The sequence below is a fragment of the Prionailurus bengalensis genome, chromosome E4 (genome assembly GCF_016509475.1).
Source record: "Prionailurus bengalensis isolate Pbe53 chromosome E4, Fcat_Pben_1.1_paternal_pri, whole genome shotgun sequence".
NCBI lineage: Eukaryota > Metazoa > Chordata > Mammalia > Carnivora > Felidae > Prionailurus > Prionailurus bengalensis.
In genome coordinates this window covers 9,649,319-9,674,432 of record NC_057360.1, presented here as the reverse complement: position 1 = coordinate 9,674,432, position 25,114 = coordinate 9,649,319, and the positions used below count along the sequence as shown (strand labels likewise).

The following is a 25,114-nucleotide window of genomic DNA, read 5'->3' as shown; positions in this document are numbered from 1 at the left end:
TAATTTTTTTTTTTTTTAAGCTTCAAGTATACAATTTACTGACACAACATTTACATACAACACCTGGTGCTTATCACAACAGGTGAGCTCCTTAATCCCCATCATCTATTTAATCCATCTCCCCCTGCCCTGCCCCTCTGGTCACCATTACTTTGTTCTTTATATGGTTGTTTCTCCATCTGTCTTTTTTCCATGATCGCTTGTTTCTTAAATTCCACGCGAGTAAAATCATATGGTATCTGTCATTCTCTGATTTCACTTAGCATAATACTCTCTAGCTCCATCCACGTCATTGCAAATGGCAAGATTTCATTCTTTTTTATGGCTGAGTAATATTCCATTGTATGTATGCACACACACACACACACACACACACACACACACACACACACAATCTTTATCCAATCATCAGTTGATGGACATTTGGGCTCTTTTGATAATTTGGCCATTGTTGACAATGCTATCTATAAACATCGGGATGCATGTATCCCTTTCAATCTATCTTTTTGTATCCTTTGGCTAAATACCTAGCAGTGCAATTGCTGGATTGTAGGGTAGTTCTATTTTTAGCTTTTTTGAGGAACTTCCATATTGTTTTCCAGAGTGGCTGCATCAGTTTGCATTCCCACCAACTGTGTAAGAGGGTTCCCCTTTCTTCACATAGTCACAAACACCTGTGGTTTCTTGTGTCAATTTTAGCCATCCTGACAGGTATGAGGTGATATCTCATTGTGGTTTTGATTTGCATTTTCCTGATCATGAGTGATGCTGAGCATCTTTTCATGTGCCTGTTGGCCATCTGTTGGTCTTTGGAAAATATCTGTTCATGTCTTCGGCCCATTGTTTAACTGGATTGCTTTTCTGGGTGTTGAGTTTTAAGTTATTTACACATTTTGGAACCACAAGACCCCAAATAGCCAAAGTAACCTTGAAAAATAAAAGTGCAGCTAAGCTGGAGGTGTATTACAATTCCCGATTTCAAGTTATAACACAAAGCTGTAGTGATCAAGACAGTATGGAACTGGCACAAAAGCAGACACAGAAATCAGTGGAACAGAAAACCCAGAAATGAACCCACAAGTATATGGTCAATTCATCTTTGACAAAGCAGGAAAGAATATCCAAAGGAAAGATGGTCTCTTCAAAAAATGGCGTTGGGAAAACTGGACAGCAATCATGCAAAAGAAACAAGCTGGTCCACTTTCTTACACCATACACAAAAATAAATTCAAAATGGATTAAAGACCTAAACGTAAGATAGGAAACCATTAAAATCCCAGAAGAGAACACAGGCAGTACTTTCTCTAACACCAGGCATGGCAACTTTTTGAGGCAGGGAAACAAAAGCAAAAATTGGGATTTCATCCAAATAAGAAGCTTCTGTCTGCACAGCAAAACTGAAAGGCAACCTATGGAATGGGAGATGTTACTGGAAATTATTCATTCTAACGTTCACTGAACATCTCGTACAGAAATACGGGCACCTCAAAATGAGCAACTGAGGAAAAACTCAGTGATGAACTCAAACAGCAACAGTTAAAAGCTCTAAATATTGTCAGATAACACAAAGAAAATGTTACTGAAAATGGAGCAGAAATCACTTTCAACCAGGATAACTTTGATTATCCCAATCACTCATCAAGTCTTCCCGAAGGGTAGTTAATACCTCAAATTTGCTTTCAAGAGAATTTTGAAAAAAAGTGGGAGACAGGAGTTTGAATTTTACTAATGAGATTTGGGGGGTTTATGAAGACAAAGATCAGCCATTCTTCTAACCTAAATTTCTGGAACTTCTTGTTTTGGTTTATCTGACATGTATACTACAAAAGTGCAGCACAAGCTATAAAATTTTTAAAATAGAAGTTGAATAATTAATACAAGATTAAATTCAGATGGCATAGAACAGGACTTGGGCACCTAAAGCCATGGATCTGAATTATAATTTTAGGCCTTCCCTTCATCTCCCCAGCCAACCCAATTACTGTCATGTTGATTTTGAAGAAAGATAGGTTTTCAAAGCTTGGATATAAGATTTTTTAAAAAATCTTCTAGTAGAAAATGCAATATAAACTTACACTGTATGAGTTTTTTCTTGTTAAAAGATCTGATATCAGGGGCGCCTGGGTGTCGCAGTCGGTTAAGCGTCCGACTTCAGCCAGGTCACGATCTCGCGGTCCGTGAGTTCGAGCCCCGTGTCAGGCTCTGGGATGATGGCTCAGAGCCTGGAGCCTGTTTCCGATTCTGTGTCTCCCTCTCTCTCTGCCCCTCCCCCGTTCATGCTCTGTCTCTCTCTGTCCCAAAAATAAATAAACGTTGAAAAAAAAATTAAAAAAAAAGATCTGATATCAAAAATAGATGAAAAGGAAGTAGAAGACAATGCCGTATATGAGAAACAGTCCTTGGAGTCAGTTACAGTTACTCCTGAATGTGACCTGGATCTCTGAGTCGTGTGTGTGTGTGTGTGTGTGTGTGTGTGTGTAAAATGGAGGTAATCTCCTTTCTCAAAACGGTTATAAGGATTTCCCAAGGTGATAGATAACAGATATGTCTATAAAGTAGGTACTTAAATAAGGTTCCACATCTCATAATGGGAAGAAACAGATTAACACTATTTGAAAAACTTTTATAACAGATATTCAGTACCTTTATTGTAGACGAAAGATTATCAAAACATTCCCAAAAAGCACAACTCTGAAATGCCAGTTTTGTTTGTAAAGGACTCAAACTTTAATGGCGCTCACACCATACAGTCAGGAAGTAGAACAAGCCCTAAGAAAAAAATAAAAGCAAAAATGCCAAGATCTTCTCCAACCACAATTATTTTTAATCTATGAAACAGAATTTCCTTACAAATTAAGTAGTTTTTACAGTAGTGACATTTATCATTGATGTGATCTGTTTAATATGACTAGTCAGAAGGGAAGTTGGGCCTGTAATTTTTCCAGAAATTGAAAAAAGTACCATCATTAAGATAAGGAAGAGAAAGATTTGTATCCATCTTTCTGGGACATGTAAGGTGAGAGCGATGTCTCACGGTTGGAGAATTTGTGGATATTGCTGGAGGAATTGGAGATGCTCTCTAGTAAGCGCGTAATCCCTCTTCCCCGAACACTGCTGTTTGGGCCAGAAATTTTCACCCCAGATGGACAGTCACCTAAGGATACTGGAAATACAAGAAAAGAAATGTAGTAATTTTATAGTTTTATTAATTAGAGATGCCTCGATTAACTCTTATCCTATGATAGGCCTTTCATGAATAGGACAGAGATTCTTAGTAAAGGAAAACAGATTCTCAGAATAAAGGCAGAAGCCTGAACAAGAATATTTCTTTCTGCTTTTAGCCCCAGAAACCTTAATTGAAGTTCTTCAGGCACCACTTGAAATTTCATGTCACTAGCTTTAAAATTTTCCTATCTGCCCATAGACATCACAGAACTACAAAACTACAGCTGCTACAGGAATAAAAGGCTTTATTTTAAATGCCTTGAACAAAAATCAGAAGACTAAATTAAAGTGATACAAAAATATACATATTGAAATTGCTTAAGGTGGTAACATCAAATAAAATTCCCAATTCAATAAGATCCTCATAACCTAAAACTAATTTTTTTTCTTAATGTTTTTATTTATTTTTGAGACAGAGAGAGACAGAACATGAGCAGGGAAGGGGCAGAGAGAGAGGGAGACACAGAATCGGAAACAGGCTCCAGGCTCTGAGCCATCAGCACAGAGCCCGATGCGGGGCTCGAACTCACAGACTGTGAGATCACGACCTGAGCCGAAGTCGGATGCTCAACCGACTGAGCCACCCAGGCGCCCCAACCTAAAACTAATTTAGAGCATCTGTTTAATAAGTACCATACGCTAGAATCTGAATAAGCTTTAGGCCCAATACTTCTTGAGGTACATTCTTAGAAGATGCTTACCAGTGTGTGTGTTTGACCTTTGTTCCTGATTAGAAGAGTTGAAATGAGAAAATCCTGGACTCTCAACTCTTAGCTTCTATAAGTAACAAAGAAAAATACAAGGGAAAAATTGTTTTCTTATCAATTATTGGATCACCTACTTCCGTTTCAAATTACTGTTTATAAAATACAAACACCCACTTTTACAATGTCTGATCAACTTTTGAAGAGACTGCTGTAAAAGGAACAGAGGGGTAGTGTCTGGAAGGGTATTACAGGGTCAAGAGAGGGTTTCTACTTTTAAAGATGAGATGACAGGGCACCTGGGTGGCTCAGTCCAGTTAAGTGTCTGGCTCTTGATTTCAGCTCCCATGTGGGGCTCTGCCTGGGATTCTCTCCTTCCTTCTCTCTCTGCCCCTCCCCTGCTCATGCTCGCTTGCTCTCAAAATAAATAAACATTAATTTTAAAAACAGACCATAGCATGTTTCTTGGTGATTCAGAACAGAGAGAGACCCTGATGATGCGGGAAAGAGAAGTAAGTTACTGGAGCCACATCTTTGAGCAGGTAAGAGAATAAGATCTAAAACGTAAATGGAAGGATTGGTCTTAAGCAGGAACACAGACAATTCATGCATTAAAACAGGAGTCAAAGAGTACATGGTAGATGCAGTGGTAGGACTATGTAAAAACCTCTTCTGATTGCTTCTGTTTTCTCAGAGAAGTAGGAGGCAAGGGCATCAGCTCAAACAAGGATGAATGAGGGATGAGGTGGTGAAGTCTGAAGCGAAAGAAGGTGAGAAAGGTGCGCCTGGGGGGCTCAGTCAGTTAAACGTCCGATTCGGCTCAGGTCATGGTCTCACAGCTCGTGGGTTCGAGCCCTGCATCGGGCTCTGTGCTGACAGCTCGGAGCCTGGAGCCTGCTTTGAATTGTGTGTCTTCCTCTCTCTCTGCTCCTCCCCCGCTCATCCTCTCTCTCTCAAAAATAAACATTAAAAAATAAAAATAAAAAACAAAAAAAAGAAAGGGGGTGAGAAAAAGCTCTAGGAGAGTGGGAGAAATGGACAACCGACAGGTAACACTAAGGGCTCACTTGAAGTTGGTAGTGATTAGATCAGTCAGTATGGCAGTTTCTTTTCAGTCTCATTTAGCTTCAGGAGTATAGGAATAGAATAGGGAAGAGTTAGATTCAGTCAGGGTAGTGTTAATCAAGTAGGATAAAAAAAAAAAAAAAGGGAGGGTCAATGAAGTCGATGTTGCAAGTGAGTGGAAACAACAGATCCAGAGATTTAAGCTGGGAAGGAAGGAGGTCAAGGGCAGGGGTGAGGGAGGTTCAGGAGACACGAGGCTGTAGCACTGCATATGTGCCAGTGGTACCACCAAGGTCTAGGACAGGATAGTGGGAAACAGGACCGCCAGAGAAAGGGAAGTCAAAGAACTGAGAGGTCAGGCACTTGGATTATCTATGTGGAAGCTGACCTCAAGAATTCTGGCAGGAATCCTGTCTGATAACATGGCTCAGTGTTGCTCTAGGAATGAGGACATGCCACTCAGGGGCCTACTGACTCCACGATGTGGTTATCAGGTGCTAGAGCCTTTATGGCAGGAGATCCAAAGTCTAAGGATTTTAGGGAGAAGATAGGAACAAGCCTATAAGAGGCAATGGTAAACAAGGAAAACTATCTCAAATCTAAGCCCATGATAAATGAGGGGAAAAAAAGATGACACCATTTAAAAAAATTTTTTTTAGTGTTTATTTTTGAGAGAGAGAGAGAGAGAGAGCAAGCAAGCACAAGCTGGGGAGGGGCAGAAAGAGAGGGAGACACAGAATCCGAAGAAGGCCCCAGGCTCTGAGCTGTCAGCACAGAGCCTGACACAGGGCTCGAACTCACGAACTGTGAGACCACGACCTGAACCAAAGTCAGACGCTTAACCGACTGAGCCACCCAGGTGCCTCACGAGGGTACGATTTGATAGGATTAATAGGGAAGCAGTATCTTTAGAAGATAGCCAAATTTTAGTTAGAAGACGGAAGATAAACACATCTTCCCAAGAAAAGATTGAAGATATTTGAGATTTTGCTGATAACTAAGGTTGAGAGACCCACGGAGAAGTTTTCCAGGAGTTGGGTGGGGCCGGGAAACACAGTCAGCCAAACAAGAAGAGTCTGGGAGATGAGGGAGAATTTAGGTATCCTGAGTTTCTGTAGCGAGTGATGTAAAGAATGAAGGGGAACATACAGAGATTAATTCTGGCAGTCTCAACACAGTGATGACGGGATAAGAAGGCAAGGTTTCTCGACCTGGGCGTTACTGACATTTGCTGTGGGAGGCTGTCCTGTGCATCATAGGACGTCTGGCCTCTACCCACTTGATGCCAGTAGCACCCCTTCCCCCGCTGGGACAACCGAGAACGTCTGCAAACATTGCCTAATGCCCCCGGAAGGACACAAAATAGGTACTGGATGATAAATCACTGGGTTGAGAGTTGACAGGAGAAAGAAAAGTCTTGCTTGAGGAATATACAGAGACCTCCGGGATATCCTCGGTTTTATTTTTTAAAATGTGCATTTATTTTGAGAGAGAGCAAGGAAGTGTGCACACATGCACGAGTGATGGAGGGGCAGAGAGAAACAGAGAGTCCCAAGCAGGCTCCGCACTGTCAGTGCAGAGCCTGAAGCGGGGCTTTATCTCACGAACCTGTGAGACCATGAGCTGAGCCGAAATCGAGAGTCAGATGCTTAACCCACTGAGCCATTTAGACACCCTCTCGTTTTTAAATTATCATACACTAAGATGGACTTGTTTTGGGGGGTACACCTCTACAAGTTTTACCACACGAAGAGATCTGTGAAACCACTACCGCAATCAGGGTACAGAGCCATTCTATCACCTCAAAAACTTGCCTCGTGCTGTCCCTTTACAGGCAGCCCAAGCCCCTGGGAACTCTGGATATGTTCTTTATCATTATTGTTTTGTCTTTTAAAGAATGTCATATAGTATTTTGAGACTGCTTCTTTTGCTAAGCATAATACTTGTGAGATCCTAATCCTTGACTGTAACAATAGTTCATTCTATTTGGGGGGTTCCCTTTTCACTGTTTTACGAACTATTTTCAAGTGACAACAACATTTATTATGTACTATGTTCCTAGGCAGAGTTCTTGGCACTTTCATATACAGTTGCATTTAATCCTGCAACTACTAGCCCTTATTATTATTCTTGTTTTACAGATGAGGAATCAGCACAGAAAATTCAAATAACTTGCCTAAAGACACACAGACTGTATGTAGCAGCCTGAAATGCAATTCAGGAATTCTAACTCCACAGTCTATACTCTTAACTGCTACGTTATTAGGAGTATATAGAGGACTCCTAGTAAATAAATTGCCAGGAGGGAAGAAAGGTGGTAGGGAAATTAGACAGCTTTTAATCAAATCCTAAATCAGGTCTTATATATTTTTGAAGTAAATATTTTAAATATTTATATTGTCTACATTTAGACACTTAATTTTTGGAATGAACTTTGGATATGATTTGTATAGACTAGTCCACTGCTAATTTTGATTTTCCTAAAACTCTGTTAAACATAGTAGGAAAATATAGAAGAAAAAAGATTTATGCAACTGGGTCCAATTGGATTAAGAAGCGTTCGACATTCCACAAAGGATTTTTAAAAAATGTTTTACGAAAAAGAGAACCAAAGTCCCGATCTTTAGCTGTTGTTGGCCAGGACCACATGGAGCAGCACAAAGAGACCAGGAGCTCCTCCTAAAAGTCAGCTCCTTACCTGGTAACGCCCTGCATCCAATACAACCATTTTGGGTGTCACACTGTTGCTGGCCTCATAATCTTGAAGTGGTACATGAGTTTCTGTAAGCTGGATTCCAAAGAGAGTGGCCAGAGAATTACTGATGCAGTACCTTTAAAAGGAAATAAAAGCTCATTATCAGAATCTCATCTAATTCATTCTAAAAGCATTCAGATTTTTAAAATTTCTAATATAAAGAAAAAGCATGTAAGATATACCATTCTAAATGGGGGGGGGCAGGAATTTAGAGATTCAGAGAAGAAATGGGAATGGGTAGCAATACATACAATAAACTGGTCATTACTAGTAAGCAATACTCCACTGATTACCAGATAAAATTTCAGGTTCATTATAAGGAAACATGGATGGGAGTAAAGATTACTAGAATTCTCAAATGTTTAAGGCAAGGAGAGGGCAGCAACAGAAATTAGGCTACAACTTTAAAAACACTTATCTATCTTCAAAACCAATGCCACCAGCCATGTAAAGGGACCACCAGAGCACCCAGGGAGCTGAGGCTCCAAGTGTTTTCACTACAGAATGAGAAGGAGGCCGTCTGGGTGGCTCAGCTGGCTAAGCATCCGACTCTTGATTTTGGCTCAGGTCCTGATCTCACAGTTCGTGAGTTCAAGCCCCCACACTGGGCTCTGTGCTGACCACCTGGAGCCTGCTTGAGATTCTCTCTTTCTCTCTCTGCCCCACCCCTGCTCACTCTCACTCTCCTTTGAGACATTTTTAAAAATGAGAAGAAAAGGGTCTTTTTTGAGCACCTTAACAAGGAGGTGCTGTTGTTAACGATGGTAGGGAACTTCACTCTCCTATAATGAAAATTTTCAATAAATGCTTCTGAAGGTTCACCCAAATCACTCAGGTGGGTAACTCTCGCAAACAAGTGTCACATGTGAATAGTAACAGTTAACATGAAAACACACACACACACATATACACACACACACGAAACCCAACCATTTTTTTTAAAAGAGAATTATGGAAATAGAAGTGAACAGTGTTTAACCCCATTGGTGAAAGCAACAGCGAGCAAAATGGCTAAGAATTCAATGCAGAATAGAGCATTATGAAGACATTCCTTTCTCCAACTTACGCAATTTTCTTGCAAACAGCTAAAGCACAGAAGAGAATATCGTTTTCTTCGTGCCACTTGCACCTGTACAAAAAAGAAAAAGGACTTTAATATCCTTAACAGCAGTAGCACTGTTTAAGGGTTTTTATATGCCAGATTTCTAACTTACTTAGTTAAAATCATTTAAGAAAAACTAACATCCTTACTCAAAGATTTAACATTTAACAAACAAAAAATAGATTTTTTTAGAAAATGCTTTTTTTTTAATGTATCTCGTCTGATGCAAATTCATAAACTACACATAACCGGTAAACTCTACCTTGGAATAAAATGAGTGTTACAGAGACACATTAGTGACCATGGTTACCATATTTGACAACCATTTACTAAGTGCATACTATTTACCAGATATTGTTCTTGGCACTAGGGATATAGTACTGAATGAAACACAGAAACTCTTAATCACACAAAACTTACTTTCTAGTAGGAAAGACAGATCAAAAAAGATGTAGGCAGAATACACAATAAATCAGATCAAGACAAGTTATAAGGAGGAAAAAAATAAAGATGAAAAAGATGATATGAAATGTTGCGGACAGGGGACATTTTAGGTAAGGCAGCCGGGAGAGGTACCACTGAGAAGGTGTTTGAGCGGGGACCTCAGGAGATAATACTGGAGAGAAAATGATGCACAGCGTATTTTTACAACGACAGCCACTATAAACCCGTATCTTTCCACTAGGCACATTTTAACTGAGACTCAGAAGAGTACTTACTACTTGAGTAATTAAAAGCTTGCCTGAACCTACCAAGAATCACTTAAAAATTACTAAAAACGTGCTAAACACTAAGTGTAAAAAGTCAGTTATCTGCACTTAATTGGAGTTACTTAACTGAATGGAAGACTAAATATAAAATTAAGAATTTCCCACTGCTATTCTAAAGTGATTCAATAAATAGGATTCATAAAACTCTTAGGTCTAAAATGAAGGCTTAGGTTGAAACAGCCTAAGTTCTTACACAGACACACAGAATCAAGTAATGTTTAAATTTCCAGTTAGTTTTGCTCCTTTTCTGGAACTTAAACTCCCAAATTTAGTACCTCATACACACATTTCCATGTAGATCGTATCTGAAATAAAAGCAATTGAAAAACCAGCAATGTATTCCAAGATTAAAAACAAAGAACCCAAGAACAAACCTATAGGAATCTGATCCCAGGGGAAAATGCCTCCAAATCTAATAGTTACACTGTTAAGAATGATACTGTTTTGATGTTTTCACTTATACTTTTTAAAATTTGAATTCCAGTTAACACACAGTATAATATTAGTTTCAGGTGTACAATTTAGTGATTAAACATGTCCATATATCACCGCTCATCATAATGTACTCCTTAATCCCCATCACCTATTTAAGCCATTCTCCACCCCATTCTCCTCTGGTGTTCTCTATAGTTAAGAGTCTCTTTCTTGGTTTGTCTTTTCTCCCCCATGATCATTTGTTTTGTTTCTTAAATTCCACATATGAGTGAAATCATACGGTATTTTTCTTTCTTTCATTTTTTTCTTCTGGATTCTCTTCCTCAAAATCATCCCACCAACCCCCCCTAAGAATGACTGTATTTTCTAGTAAAGGAGGATTCACTCTGTCAAATATCAGAACTGCTTTGTCCACTTTGTTAAGCTATTAACATTCACTTTGCAGCCTCAAATCTAGCCCCAGTTTGAACACCTCTTAGATGGGTTTATTTTATTTATGAAATTCCACTCCAAAGTCATAAGGTCACAAGGGAGTCAGTCTTTTGAGTAAATCTGCAACCTTACTCCTGAGTTCCAACACAATCTCATTCACCCCAATGACGTGTAGCATGAAGGCCTTGACAATCCTCTTTTCCTGTCTCAAAAGGTCTCAATGATGTCCTTTCCTCCTCTTTCAGGATTAAGATTCCTCCTCTTTTCCAAGGATAACTCAGTCTTTACACCCTGCTCAGAACTAGGCTGCTATAGAGGCTCTATTATATGCTAGTCAAACTGACTCACTAGTTTCTCGTAAACAGTCTCTGCTTCATTCCTTTGAGTCACTGTTCAGGTCATTTTCTTCTCTTGGAAGGTCCTCCCTTCAACCCAAATCTCTGCTCATAGAAATTCTATTCATCTTTCCAGGAGAACCAAATAAAACATTTACCCCATCAAGTATTTCACGTTATTTTTAACCCTCACACTGAAGTGATTTCTCCCTGATGTATCATTATCTTTGGAAACACTTTTAAAAGTGATAAGAAATTACCATATACAACTCCATTGTCTTTACTTCGCTTTATTGCTCGTCAGACAGGAGACATTGTAGGCAAGGACAATCATGTTACTCTTTCCTGTGTTTCCCTAGTCTTCAGCCTTATATAGGAGAGCCACCTAAATGTTTGTTAAAAATAAAAAACTCAGGGCGCCTGGGTGGCTCAGTTGGTTAAGCTTCCAACTTCAGCTCAGGTCATGATCTCACAGTTCAGTTTGTGAGTTCTCGGGCTAGCTGCTGGCAGCGGGGAGCCCCGCTTGGGATCCTCTGTCTCCCCCTCTCTCTGCCCCTTCTCCACTCACACTCTCTCTCAAAAATAAACATTAAAAAATAATAAAATTTGGGAATGCAAGCTGGTTCAGCCACTCTGGAAGACAGTATGAAGGTTCCTCAAAAAGCTAAAAATAGGTCTACACTACGACCCACCAATTGCACTACTGGGCATTTACCCATGGGATACAGGTGTGATGTTTCAAAGGGACACATGCACCCCCATGTTTATAGCAGCACTATCAACAATAGCCAAAGTATGGAAAGAACCCAAATGTCCATCGATGGGTGAATGGATAAAGAAGATGTGGTATACATATACAATGGAGTATTACTCGGCAATCAGAATGAAATCTTGCCATTTGCAACTACGTGGATGGAACTGGAGGGTATTATGCGAAGTGAAATTAGTCAGAGAAAGACAAAAATCCTATGACTTCACTCATATGAGGACTTGAAGAGACAAAAAAGATGAACATAAGGGAAGGGAAACAAAAATAATATAAAAACAGGGAAGGGGACAAAACAGAAGAGACTCATAAATATGGAGAACAAACTGAGGGTTACCGGAGGGGTTGTGGGTGGAGGGATGGGCTAAATGGGTAAGGGGCACTAAGGAATCTATTCATGAAATCATTGTTGCACTATATGCTAACTAATTTGGACGTAAATTTTTTAAAATAAAAAATAAAATTGAAAAAATTGGGCTAAGAAAAAATGACTCTAAAATGATGTCAGAATAAAAAGCTCACCTCTTAAGGGCACATGCACCCCAATGTTTATAGCAGCACTATCAACAATAGCCAAAGTATGGAAAGAGCCCAAATGCCCATCGATGGATGAATGGATAAAGAAGATGTGGTATATATACAATGGAATATTACTTGGCAAGATTTCATTCCTTTTGATAGCCATTTGGGACAACATGGATGAAACTAGAGGGTATTTTTTAAAATTTTTATAATGTTTATTTATTTTTGAGAGAGACAGAGTGCGGGCAGGGTTGGAATGGAGAGAGGGAGACACAGAATCCGAAGCAGACTCCAGGCTCCGAGTTGTCGGCACAGAGCCAGATGCGGGGCTTGAACCCATGAACAGTGAGATCATGGCCTGAGCCGAAGTTGGATGCTCAACCGGCTGAGCCACACAGGTGCCCTTGAACTAGAGGGTATTATGCTAAGCAAAATAAAAGTCAGAGAAAGACAAGTATCAAATGACTTCACTCATATGTGGAATTTAAGATACAAAACAGATGAACCTAAGGGAAGGGAAGCAAAAATAACATAAAAACAGAGAGGGAGAAACCATAAGAGACTCTTAGATACAGAGAATAAACTGAGGGTTGCTGGAGGGGTATTGGGTAGGGGGATGGGCTAACAGGGCAATGGGCATTGAGGAGGACACTTGTTGGCACTGGGTGTTGTATGTGATTAATCACTAAATTCTATTCCTGAAATCGTGATTATACTGTATGTTAACTAACTTGGATTTAATTAAAAAATAAAAAAATTTATTACTTGAAAGAAAAAAAAACTACACCCCTTAAAACTACTATCTGCTGGGCTTCTGGTTAAAAATGCATAAATTTATCTCCTCTTGTTCCCAAAATCCTATCAAAATGACAGTCAAAAGAATAAAAATAGTAGAGGTCCACAGGAAAGGAGAAAACAGAAAGAGGTTTCCATGGAACAGAGTGTAACACACCTGTGGGATATGGAAAGTAAACGAAGGAGTGGTAACTGATGAAGCTAGACAAAGGAAGTCATAGCCTTCAGCCCCCACAGAACCAGCGACACAAATCTGCCTACCAGAACTCTAGAGAGGCTCTGAACCCATGGACATATCCCTGGCCAGACAGCAGAGGTTAAGACCAGGAGGCTGAACTTCTTCTGTACAAAGAATGGTCAAGTTCCCTGACTGTGCAAAGAAGTAAACTCTTCTTAGAGAACTAGGCAGCAAGAACGGATGCTAGTATCTTAAGACAAAGCCCTCAATATTCTGGCATTTAGGATTTTGTCTCAACTTAGCATCCAGCTCTTATCTGCTTCCCCTAGAGTAAAGCCCAATTAGTTGTTAATCCCCAAAGAACAATACTAAACACTCAGCTTTGCAGCCTCATTTCTAAATATGAACATAACCAAAGACAATCAGACATTCAAAGAAACCCTGCAACATGGAAAGATCAAGACAGGAACACCACAAGTCACAACCCCGAAGAATGAAAATACAGAGGACAAAAGCACACAAACATCCCTCCCCCACCAAGTACCCCAATGAGATCTATAAAATTACTGCATCTAGGATCCTACTTATCTTCCTCATATCTTCAACCTGAATCAGCACTGATGATGAATGTGACAGTATGTGTAACAGGATAGTACCTGCAGGCAGAGAGACCTCAACAAGTCAGCCTCTGCTCAGTATTAAAATGCCACAGCTTGTTAGGGTTCTGTGCTTGGTCTTCTTCTCTTTTTGCCCTCTGCCTAAGTAACCTCGTCAATATGCAGTAGATCCATTAAAGCAGAGAACTGGTCTCTCTTCGTTGCATTTTCAGTGCCCAGAACAGTGCCTGGCACATAGTGAAATGATGAATGCTGGCATCATCCAAATCTCTTCACGGAGTTCTAGGCTGGGAAGACCAGCTGCTTGCTTGTTATTTCTAGATCTTACCTCACTAGGGCCTCAAAACATTCTAAACTTGCTCCTCTCTCTTCCCTGTCTACTCTGAAATATATACTACAAACCTGAGTATTGTCTTTATTTCTTTTCACGCTCTTCCTGTATCCAGTCCATCGGGAAGGTCTGCTGATTTTTACCAAGATGAAATCTACTTATTCCTCTCCATCTCTACTGTCACTGCTCTGGTCCAAGCCATTTCTTGCCTTGACTAGAGAAATGGTTTAACAGTTACGGACTGTTTCCTTCCCTTCTTGCCTCCTTTCAATATATCCATTAAAAACTCAAGAGGAAAGGGGCGCCTGGGTGGCGCAGTCGGTTAAACGTCCGACTTCAGCCAGGTCACGATCTCGCGGTCCATGAGTTCGAGCCCCGCGTCGGGCTCTGGGCTGATGGCTCAGAGCCTGGAGCCTGTTTCTGATTCTGTGTCTCCCTCTCTCTCTGCCCCCGCCCCGTTCATGCTCTGTCTCTCTCTGTCCCAAAAATAAATAAACGTTGAAAAAAAAAATTAAAAAAAAAAACAAAAACTCAAGAGGATCTTTTAGAAACCTAACCAAATTCTGTTAATTCCCTGTTTGGTAAAATTCCTTCCTGTACCCCTTACATACAGAGATCGGATGGTTGCCAGAAGGGAAGGGGGAGGGACGGGGAAAAATTCCTTCCCGTAGCTAAGAAGGCCTATAGTGTGTATGGTCCTTGCTTATTTCTTCAACCTCACCTTGTACATTCTCTCCGGTGCTTACTACTTTCTGTCACACTAACAATTTCCAGTAAACACCAAGCTTTCACCTCAAAGCCTTTGCCTCTCTCTGCCCAGGATGCTCTTCCTTCTAGTTTTGCATGGCTGCATCTCTCTCTTGCTTCAGATCTGTTTTAATATTACATCTTTTAAAAAAAAAGTATTCTTGACTATTCTAGAAAGCAGTCTTTCTACCTAGTCTTCTCTGCAAGAAGAGGAACAGTATCCTACTGATTTCCTTCTCTGCACTGATCACAAGCTAAAATTACCATTTTATTATTTACTGTATGTTTCTCTTTCCCATTAAAACGTTAGCCTCATGAAGGCAGAGACCACGTAAATCTTGTTCACCACTGAACCTCCAGCACAGTGCCTGGGACAGAGGAGATGCTCAATAAATACTGGCTGATTAAAAACTACCTTGTTTCAAACAGATGTCATTACACAGTGAATTAATTCAGGGACAATTATGACAAAAAGCAACAAAGAGAATGGAAGATCTATAAAAGTTATGAATATTCTAGTCTTCAAAATTCCAGGATAGCCATCAACAGCCTCTTAAGATTCGGATACTCACTTTGTCTAACTGTACTCAGTTTCACCAATACCTATCCATTTCATCTACCTGAAGCTAGAGGCATTTATCAAAAATTTATTATAAACTTTAATGTAAAAGAAGTTCAAAAGAAGCATTTGAAAGGAGTCCTATCTGCTTATATTAACTAACAAATTCCAACAGTAGTTTCTGTTGACTACTACAACACAATCTCCTGTCTAAAAAATACTGTATATTAGAATCCATCCCATCCGAAGCAGTTGATTACAAAAGTGCTTAAAGTATTATGTAATAGTTTCATCATTAACAAAATCCCATGGCACCGGCCCCAATGTCATACACCAAAGCTACTCTTGTTGTAGCCTACACTTACACAACTGAGCTCACCACTGTGTTTCTTCTATTTTAAAACATGCATTTTTCACTTTTTAACTTCAGTGGAAATGCACCTTCCAAATGAAGGTGTTTTACAATTGCTATTGGTCTAAGAAATAGTTGCATTGCCTAAACATGTACAAGTTTGGTTGTTTTTGATGACAAACAATTGCACCCCATTTTATTCAATAAACCAATTGAAGATTATTTGAGAAAAGTATTGGTTTGTCTCTGAACACTTTCTGCTGACATCAAGAACCAGCATAAAAACTTGCATAAAGGGTGTTAGTGGCAAACAAGTATTTTAATACACCAGCATATAAATACATATGTCTGTTATGTGTTTCACATTAATTCACGTCGTTCACTTTCTTTGCACAATACTTGCTCAGTCTGTTTGGTTTCCTTTTTTTTCTCCTAGTAACCATAAATTTATCCTTCCCCTAAAATTATTTTTCATTTTTTTAACTGAAGTAGAGACTTTCAGCTGTACAACAGTGATTCCACATGTTTAATAAACACTACACTATACTCACAAGTGTACCGACCATCTGTCACCACACAACACTACTAAGACACCATTGACTATATTCCCCGTGCTGCACTTTTCATCCCTGTAACTTAATCATTCCTTAAGTGGAAGTCTGTACCTCTTACCCCTATTCACCTATTTTTCCCCATTCCCCTCCCCTCCCTGTTTGTTCTCTATATTTATGAGTCTGTTTCTGCTTTTGTTTTTCAGATTTCACATATAAGCGAAATCCTATGATATTTGTCTCTGACCCATTTCACTTGGAAAAACACCCTCTAGGTCCATCCATACTTTGCAAATGGCAAGATCTCATTCCTTTTTGTGGCTGAGTAATATTCACGTCTTTACCCATTCATCTATGGATGGGCGTTTGGTTTGCTTCCATATCTTGGCTATTGTAGATAATGCTGCAGTAAACATTGGGGTGCATAGATTTTTTCCAATTAGTGTTTTTTCTCTGGATAATATACACAGTAAAGGAATTACTGGATCACAGGATATTTCTAATTTTTTGAGGAACTTCAATACTGTTTTCATAGTGGCTGCACCAATTTACATTCCCACCAAAAATGCACAAGGATCCTTTTTTCTCCACATCCTCACCAACACTCGTTAGTTGTTGTCTTTTTGATTCTAGCTATTCTGACAGGTGTCAGGTAATAGCTCATTGTGATTTTGATTTGCATTCTCTCATGATGAGTGATGCTGAGCATCTTCTTACATGTCTGTCATCTGTATGGCTTCTTTGGAAAAAGGACTACTCAGGTCCTATGCTCATTTTTTAAATCAGATTTTTGTGTGTGTGCTGAGTTGTAGAAATTCTTCATATATTTTGGATACTAACCTATTATCAGATATATCACTTGCAAATATCTTCTCCCATTAAGTTGCCTTTTGATTTTGTTGATGGTTTCCTTCACGGTGCAAAAGCTTTTCACTTTGGTGTGATCCCAATAGTTTATTTTTGCTTTTGTTTCCCTTGCCTGAGAAGACACATCTAGAAAAATGTTGCTACAGCAGATGTCAAAGAGATTACTGCTTGTGTTTTCTTCTAGGAGTTTTATAGTTTCTTAAATTCTTTTTTTAGTGTTTATTTTTGAGAGAGAGAGAGAGCAAGGGAGGGGCTGAAAGGGAGACACAGAATCTGAAGCAGGTTCCAGGCTCTGAGCTGCCAGCACAGAGCCCTACTGAACCACAAGATCATGACCTGATCTGAAGCTGGACCCTTAACCCATTGAGCCGCCCAGGCGCCCCTAGGAGTTTTATAGTTTCAAGTCTTTAATACATTTTGAGTTTATTTTTGTTTATGGTGTATGGTGCAGTTCTCTTTTAAGAAACATTGTATCACAAAAACTCTGGATGACAGAGAAGTCAATAATGTATATAACAGACACCGAATGACTCTGAAGGTAAAGTTTTAGAAAGACATTAACAAATAGCTAACAGTATATGAATCAAAATATGCTAACATATCATCCATAAATTTTACAGATTAACAAGAATAGAATAAACAAAACAGAAAATCTATAGATGATGCATAACCAAGAGAGTATTACAAAACTACCTATAAATGGGGGGAAATAACTCTTAATTTTCAATGGAGTAATTTCTCAAGTTTATACCAAGCTATTTTAAATGGCTTTAGAGGGAGACTGGAGTCCCAGAAACACTGGAGGAGAGACAGAAGGGAAATTAAAGAGCCTAAGATTAAATTACAATAATTCCACAATGAGATCTGTAAATATTCAGCATCCTGATAGATCAGAGCACTGACTAAAAAGCACCTGTGGGACTCTAGGAGGCAGTCTGGAAGGGGAGGCTTCTGGGCAGCAGGGGGTAAGAGGAAGGGAGAAGTTGTTTAGAAATTGTACAGAGAGGGGTAAAAAAAGCAAACGGGAGAGGGGGAAAAACAGGACTTTTCAGGACAAAAGAACGAGAAAAATGGGAAGACCCACCACCCTGAAAGCATTCAAAGGAACCGCCATTTGCTACACAGACAGAAGAGGGAGCACTGGAATGAAGAATGTCAAACGTCCCAAATCAGCAGCCCTGTCCACGAAACGCAAAGGAACAACATACCCTGATCTACAGAAAGCTACAAGAAGAAAACTGAAAAGGGGACTTAAAACACTTCAGCTGATAACTTCTCCCCAAAGTCCCCTGATCCCCAAAACACCACAAAGGTAAAACTAAAACATAACACTCTATGTTGAATTAAATATCCTCAAAGAAGGATTTTAAGATATGAAAACATGTCCTGAGTGAGAAATTTCAAAACTAAGAACAGAAATAAAAAAAATAAGAGTTGACAAAACTCTGGAAATAAAAATTATATCAGAAAAGAAATTACAAACTGCCTAAGGAAGAATAAAAGATTAAAGAAGTAAAAAAAAAAAAAAAAAAAGAAAGAAAGAAAGAAAAGAAAAAGAAAAAGGGCCAGAGACCATGATCAAAATGAAAGGTAGGCCAAGAAGACCAAACTGGACCATACATATGCTGGACTCCCTTAAGAAGAAAAAAAAGAACAGAATATTAAATAACCAAGAGAAATCTCCAGGAATAAGACCTCATTCTGCATACTGAAAGTGTTCACCAAACAATTGAGAAAACTGACCTGTGATAATATACTCAGAGAAATATCATAATAAAACTATTAGACTTTAAAAAAAATTTTTTTTTCAACGTTTATTTATTTTTTGGGGGACAGAGAGAGACAGAGCATGAACGGGGGAGGGGCAGAGAGAGAGGGAGACACAGAATCGGAAACAGGCTCCAGGCTCTGAGCCATCAGCCCAGAGCCTGACACGGGGCTCGAACTCACGGACCGCGAGATCGTGACCTGGCTGAAGTCGGACGCTTAACCGACTGCGCCACCCAGGCGCCCCTAGACTTTTTAAAGATGAAAAAAACACCCTTAAAGTCTCCAGGCAAAAAGATCAAATAAATTAAAAGGCCAAGAGAATTAAATGACCAAACTTCTCAAAAGCAACACACAATGAAATACAACAATAAAGCTGTATTTGTAGAAACTCAAGGAAATAAAAGATAAATAACAAGATTTCAACAGGCAAGAACACAGGGACAAGTGTCCCCAAGAGCCCTTAATCAATATACCAGATCAATTCCACAATTTGTTTCTGTAAAGGCACCAAAATAACACAGTAACCAGCTTAAAACTACAGGATATGCAATGAAACATAGAAACACAGTATAACAGAAAACTTTAATACACCATTCTCAACACGTGACAGATGAAGCAGACATAGCTAAAGGTAGTTTCTTTTTTTTTTTTTTTAATAACTGGAAGTTTGTACCTCCTAATCCTCACCTAACTAGCCCATCCCCTCACCAACCTCACCCTCTGACAACTACCAGTTTGTATTTAAGTCAGTTTGGTTTTTAGTTTGTCTGTCTCGGTTTTTACAGTCCACGTAAATGTGAAATCATGGTATTTGTCTTTATCCGACTTATTTCACTCTGCATACCATCTAGGTCTATCCACGTTGCCACGAATGGCAAGATACATTCTCTCTGTGGCTCTGTAATATTCCAGCGTGTACGTGTGTGTTGTGTGCACCAATCTCCTTCATCCATTCGTTTGTCACTGGGCACCCGGGTTGCTTCCATTTCTTGGCTATTCTAAATACACATGGGGTGGTAGGTATGTTATCTTTTCAAGTTAGTGTTCTTGTTTTCTTTGGGTAATGGAATTACCAGATCCCATGGTCTATTTTTATTTTTTTTCCATGCTTATTTTCCACAGCGGTTGTACCAATTTACATTCCCACCAGTAGTGCCCGAGAGTTCCCTTTTCACCACATCCTCACCCACCCTTGTCTTTCTTAAGAGATAAAACAACTTAAACATAATCAAAGTAGTCCTCATGGATAAATGTCAAACGCTACACCCTGACAATAAATATTCGTCTCACATGCCCACAGAACATTCACAAAATTGATTATATATTAAGTTAGCAAAAAACTGCAAAACTTCCATAAAGTAGAAATATTATGGGGGCGCCTGGGTGGCTTAGTCAGTTAAGTGGCGAATTCAGCTCAAGTCACGATCTCGTGGTCTGTGGGTTCGAGCCCCGCATCAGGCTCTTGCTGACAGCTCAGAGCCTGGAGTCTGCTTCAGATTCTGTGTCTCCCTCTCTCTCTGCCCCTCTCCCACTTGCACTCTGTCTCTGTCTCTCAAAAATGAATAAATATTCAAAAAAAATTTTTTTTAAAGAAATATTTTTTAAAAGAATTTCTTTTTTTAAAAGAAAATTTTTTAAAAGAAATTTTAAAAGAAATATTTTTAAAATAAATATATTTTTTAAAATCACAATGCAAAGACACCAGAACTTACTAACAAAAACCAGAAAGGCCTTTCCACCTGGAGATTATTAACTCATGAGTTAAAACTACAGAATATTTTTTAAATTACAAAATACTGTATGTGAATCTATGAGATGCATTGAAAGCAATGTTAAGAAGAAAATTCACTCTACTAAACACCTACCAATAAAATATAAAAATTAATTCTGATCCCCCAAAATAGAAAAAGAACCAGAGTACCAAGAAATTAAGAAAAAAACAGAAATTAATGAGGAAGAGAATTTTAAGAAAAGTTGTTTTGAAGAAAAAAAAAACAACAGAATAGACAATATGCTATCTTCATTTAAGGAAAAAACACACAAATACACAAGATAACCACCGAAACAGAGGTAATTTTAAAAATTATGAGACTAACTTTGCAGACTGTTAAATAAATTTGGAAACTTATATAAAACGTACAATCTCCTAGAGAAGTACAGATTACCAAAACTGATTCCATTAAAGTTAGAAAGCCTAATCAAACTTATTTTCATAGAAGAAACAGAGTAAGTTATTAAGGAACTGCCCCACAAAAATTATCCAGTCCCAGATATGCACAATTTGTATGAGAAAATTTTAAAAGTACTGAAAGACCCAAAAGTAGATTAGAGAAATGGAAACACATCTCACCTTGGATAGAATTCAACATTATAAACATTTCGGTTCTCCCCAATTTATACATTCAATGCAATCCAAGGAGTTTTATGGAGCTAGACTGAAGTGAAGGGATTCTTCTGCATATACATTTTGTTTAAACCACATTAAAAAGAATAAAATCAACAAGGATGGGGAAAAAATGCAATAAAACAAGCAAATGGGTTGAACTAGATTTCAAATGAATAATTTCACCAGACTGAAGAAGGGGAAAGAACCAACTTTTCAAATAACTTTTGAACAAAGTATTTTGACTATGTATCTTCAGACTAAATAACTGAAAGCAAATTCTGAACTATTAGTATGTCATTTTACAGTAGTATCACTTAACAGTTCTCTAACAATTGACTTTTACTTACTGTATTCTAGGACTGAACAAACAAGAATATTGAGTGCCAGGTTTTTCACTCAGAGAAGAGAAATACAAAAACAGAAAAGTGGAAAAGTAGAAAACAGTATGTGTAGGTTTAGTATGAACTCATGGTGAGACAGATAAAAATGTGTGTGGAGGGGGTGTATATACATGTATTTCCTAGCTCTATCCACTAAGGGGAACTAGAATCAATGATGCTCTAGTAGGAATGAACATACCTAGCACCCACATCCTATCTCCTAAATACTCTCCTCCATTTAAAGGAACCAGGGTTTCTTGGAGAAACGGCTAACCCAAAGCTGAAGCAGGAAAGTACAAGGATAGGCCTGAACGTATTAAGCCAGAAAGCAATGAAGCACTGAAAGAATAATGAAGAAATGCCAAAAGGACAGAAACCACTGCTTTGAAGGGACTCCCAACGGCCATAAAGAAACAATGTAAGTATAAAAATAAGTTGGCAGTAAAAGATTATACCCCATTTAATAAAACAGGAATCCATGAGTCCATACTTATTATTTTTAAAAATAAAAGCTCTTCCTTACAGTAGGATGTCAACTAATAAATGTAGTAGGAACAACTGGATCAGAAAATCACCATTTCACAGGGGCACCCGGGTGGCTCAGTCGGTTAAGTGTCCAACTCTTGATTTCGGCTCAGGTCATGATCTCACGGTTTGTTCCTGAGTTTGAGCCCCTCATCATGCTCTGTGCTGACAGCATAGAGCCTCCCTCTCTCTCTGCCCTTCCCCCAATTTGCTTGAGCTCTCTCTCTCTCCCAAATAAACAGTAAAAATAAATAAATAAAAATAAAAAACAAAAAATAAAAAAATCACAACTTCACAAATGTAATAATTACTGATTCAGGCAAAAATCATCAATGGATGTGAAAACTAACAGGCAGGCTGAAATTTGAGGAGAAGAAGATCTACCATATCTCAAAATATCTCCCTACAAAATATTAATTTTAAGGTGAAAAACAGTAACTTTTCAATGGCAGAAATCTGGCAGAGGATATCTGGCAGACATGATCAAAGTTGCCATCAGTAACGGAACAAATGGACATCAGATGCATCCAGATACGACGTACTGAGAAGACACCTAACTTTTGTGGCACTCCTGCCAAAAATACAGAACCTCAATCTACTCATGAGGAAATAACAGGCAAACTAAAACTAAGAAACAGTCTATAAAGTAATTGGCCTATTCTCTTCAAAAATGTCAAGATCAAAAAAGTCACAGTAAGTCATTTGCAAATATCTTCTCCCATTCTGTAGGTTGCCTTTTAGTTTTGTTGATGGTCTCCTTCGCTGTGCAGAAGCTTTTTATTTTGATGCAGTCCCAGTAGTTTATTTTTGCTTTGTTTCCTTTGCCTCTGGAGATGTATTTAGTAAGATATCTAGTAAGAAGTTGCTATGGCCAATGTCAAAGCAGTTACTGCCTATGTTGTCCTCTAGGATTTTGATGGTTTCCTGTCTCCATTTAGGACTTTCATCCATTTTGAATTTATTTTTGTGTATGGTAAGAAAGTGGTCCAGTTTCATTCTTTTGCATGGTTGCTGTCCAGTTTTCCCAACATCGTTTGTTAATATATAAAGACCTTATAAAACTGAACATCCAAAAAACAAATAATCCAGTTAAAAAATGGGCATAAGACACGAACAGACATTTTTCTAAAGACATACAGATGGCTAACAGACACATGAAAAGATGCTCAACATCATTCATCATCAAGGAAATACAAATCAAACTACAACAAGGTTATCACCTCGCACCAGTCAAAATGGCTAAAATTAACACAGGAAACAACAGGTGTTGGTGAGGATGTAGAAAAAGGGGAACCCTCACTGCTGGTGGGAATGCTAACTTCATGCATGAGCCACTCTGGAAAATAGTATGGAAAAGTTAAAAAGTTCCTCAAAAAGTTAAAAATAGAACTACTCTACCATCTGGCAATTGTACTACTAGGTATTTACCCAGAGGATACAAGAATATGAAATCAAAGGGGTACAAGCACCTCCATGTTTTAGCAGCATTACCAACAATAGCCAAATTATCAAAAGAACCCAAATGTCCATCAATTGATGAATGGATAAATCAGCCATGAAAAAAAAAATGAAATGTTGCCACTTGCAATGCTGTGGATGGAGCTAGAGAGTATTATACTAAGTCAGTCAGAGAAAGACAAATACCATATGATTTCACTCATTTGTGGAATTTAAGAAACAAAACAGATGAACACGGGGTGGGGGGGTGGGGGGAAGAGAGGCAAACCAAGAAATAGACTCTTAACTAGAGAACAAACTGAGAGTTACTGAAGGGGACTCGGGCAAGGTGGAAGGGTTAAATAGGTGATGGGTATTAAGAAGGGCAGGTGTGATGAGCACTGGGTGTGGTATGCAAATAATGAATCACTACATTCTATACCTGAAACTAATATTACACAATATGTTAGCTGAAATTTAAATAAAAACTTGAAAAAAAACTAAACAAAAAGAAAGTCAAAGACTGAGAAACTATTTCAGATTAAAGGAGCCTAAAACAACCTAACTAAATGCAACATATGCTCCTGAGTTGGACCCTAGACTAGATTTTCTTTTGCCATAAAATATATTACTGGAACACTAGCAAAATATGAATATGGTCTTCCAATTAAACAACACTATTATATCAAGGGCAATATCCTGTTTTGATAATTTTATCATGTTACTATACATGTTCTTAGGAACAATACATTGATATTTAGAAGTGAAAAGGCATCATGGCAGCAACTTACTCTCAAGTGGTTCAGAAAAAGAAACTGTGTCTAGAGAGCAAGTTATAAAGAAAATGTATTAGAATGTTAACAATTAGAGGGGAGCCTGGGTGGCTCGGTCCGTTAAACATCAGACTTTGGTTCAGGTCATGATCTCACGGTTCATGGGTTAGAGACCTCCATTGGGCTTTCTGCTGTCAGCGCAGAGCCTGCTTTGGACCCTGTCTCCCTCTCTCTCTCTGCCCCTCCCCTTCTCATGTGCACATATGCACTTTCTCTCCCAAAAATAAGCATTGAAAAATAAATAAATAAATGTTAACAATTAGGAAATCTGAGAGAATGACATATAGGACTTTTCTGTATTATTCTTGCAACTTTTCTGTAAACCTGAAATTATTTCAAAATATAAAATATTTTCAATTTATTTTACTTACATATTTCATATATATATATATATATGCAAGAATTCTACGTAATATGACATCTGTTTAAATAAATATATTCTTCCATCAGTATAAAAATTCTAAGTGATAAAGCACCCTGTCAGTTATTTGGTAGTGTGTCTGTTTTTAGTTGCAGACAAAGTAACAATGTATCTGACAATCAATGGAATCCTATATTCAAGGAAATAATGATTCCAAAGTTTCATAGGAAAACACTGCCCATTGATGGAAAAACCAATCTTGTCATATTTTCTCAGTTCAGAAAAGTCAAAATCACTAACACAAAATCATTATA

At 38.5% G+C, this 25,114-nt stretch overlaps 1 protein-coding gene across 2 annotated transcripts in view; it reads right to left on the bottom strand.

Moving 5' to 3' along the window:
* Positions 1-2,801: 2,801 nt before the first annotated feature.
* MAEL (maelstrom spermatogenic transposon silencer) overlaps positions 2,802-25,114 on the bottom strand; it is a 39,161-nt gene continuing 16,848 nt past the window's right edge. For both annotated transcript variants that reach the window (XM_043567978.1, XM_043567977.1), the window contains 4 exons: positions 8,816-8,878; positions 7,693-7,825; positions 3,927-4,002; positions 2,802-3,163 (listed from right to left, as the gene is read on the bottom strand). In XM_043567978.1, the coding sequence (XP_043423913.1) occupies positions 2,967-3,163; positions 3,927-4,002; positions 7,693-7,825; positions 8,816-8,878 (469 nt within the window). In that variant the 3' untranslated portion in view covers positions 2,802-2,966. The remainder of the gene's footprint in view (positions 3,164-3,926; positions 4,003-7,692; positions 7,826-8,815; positions 8,879-25,114) is intronic.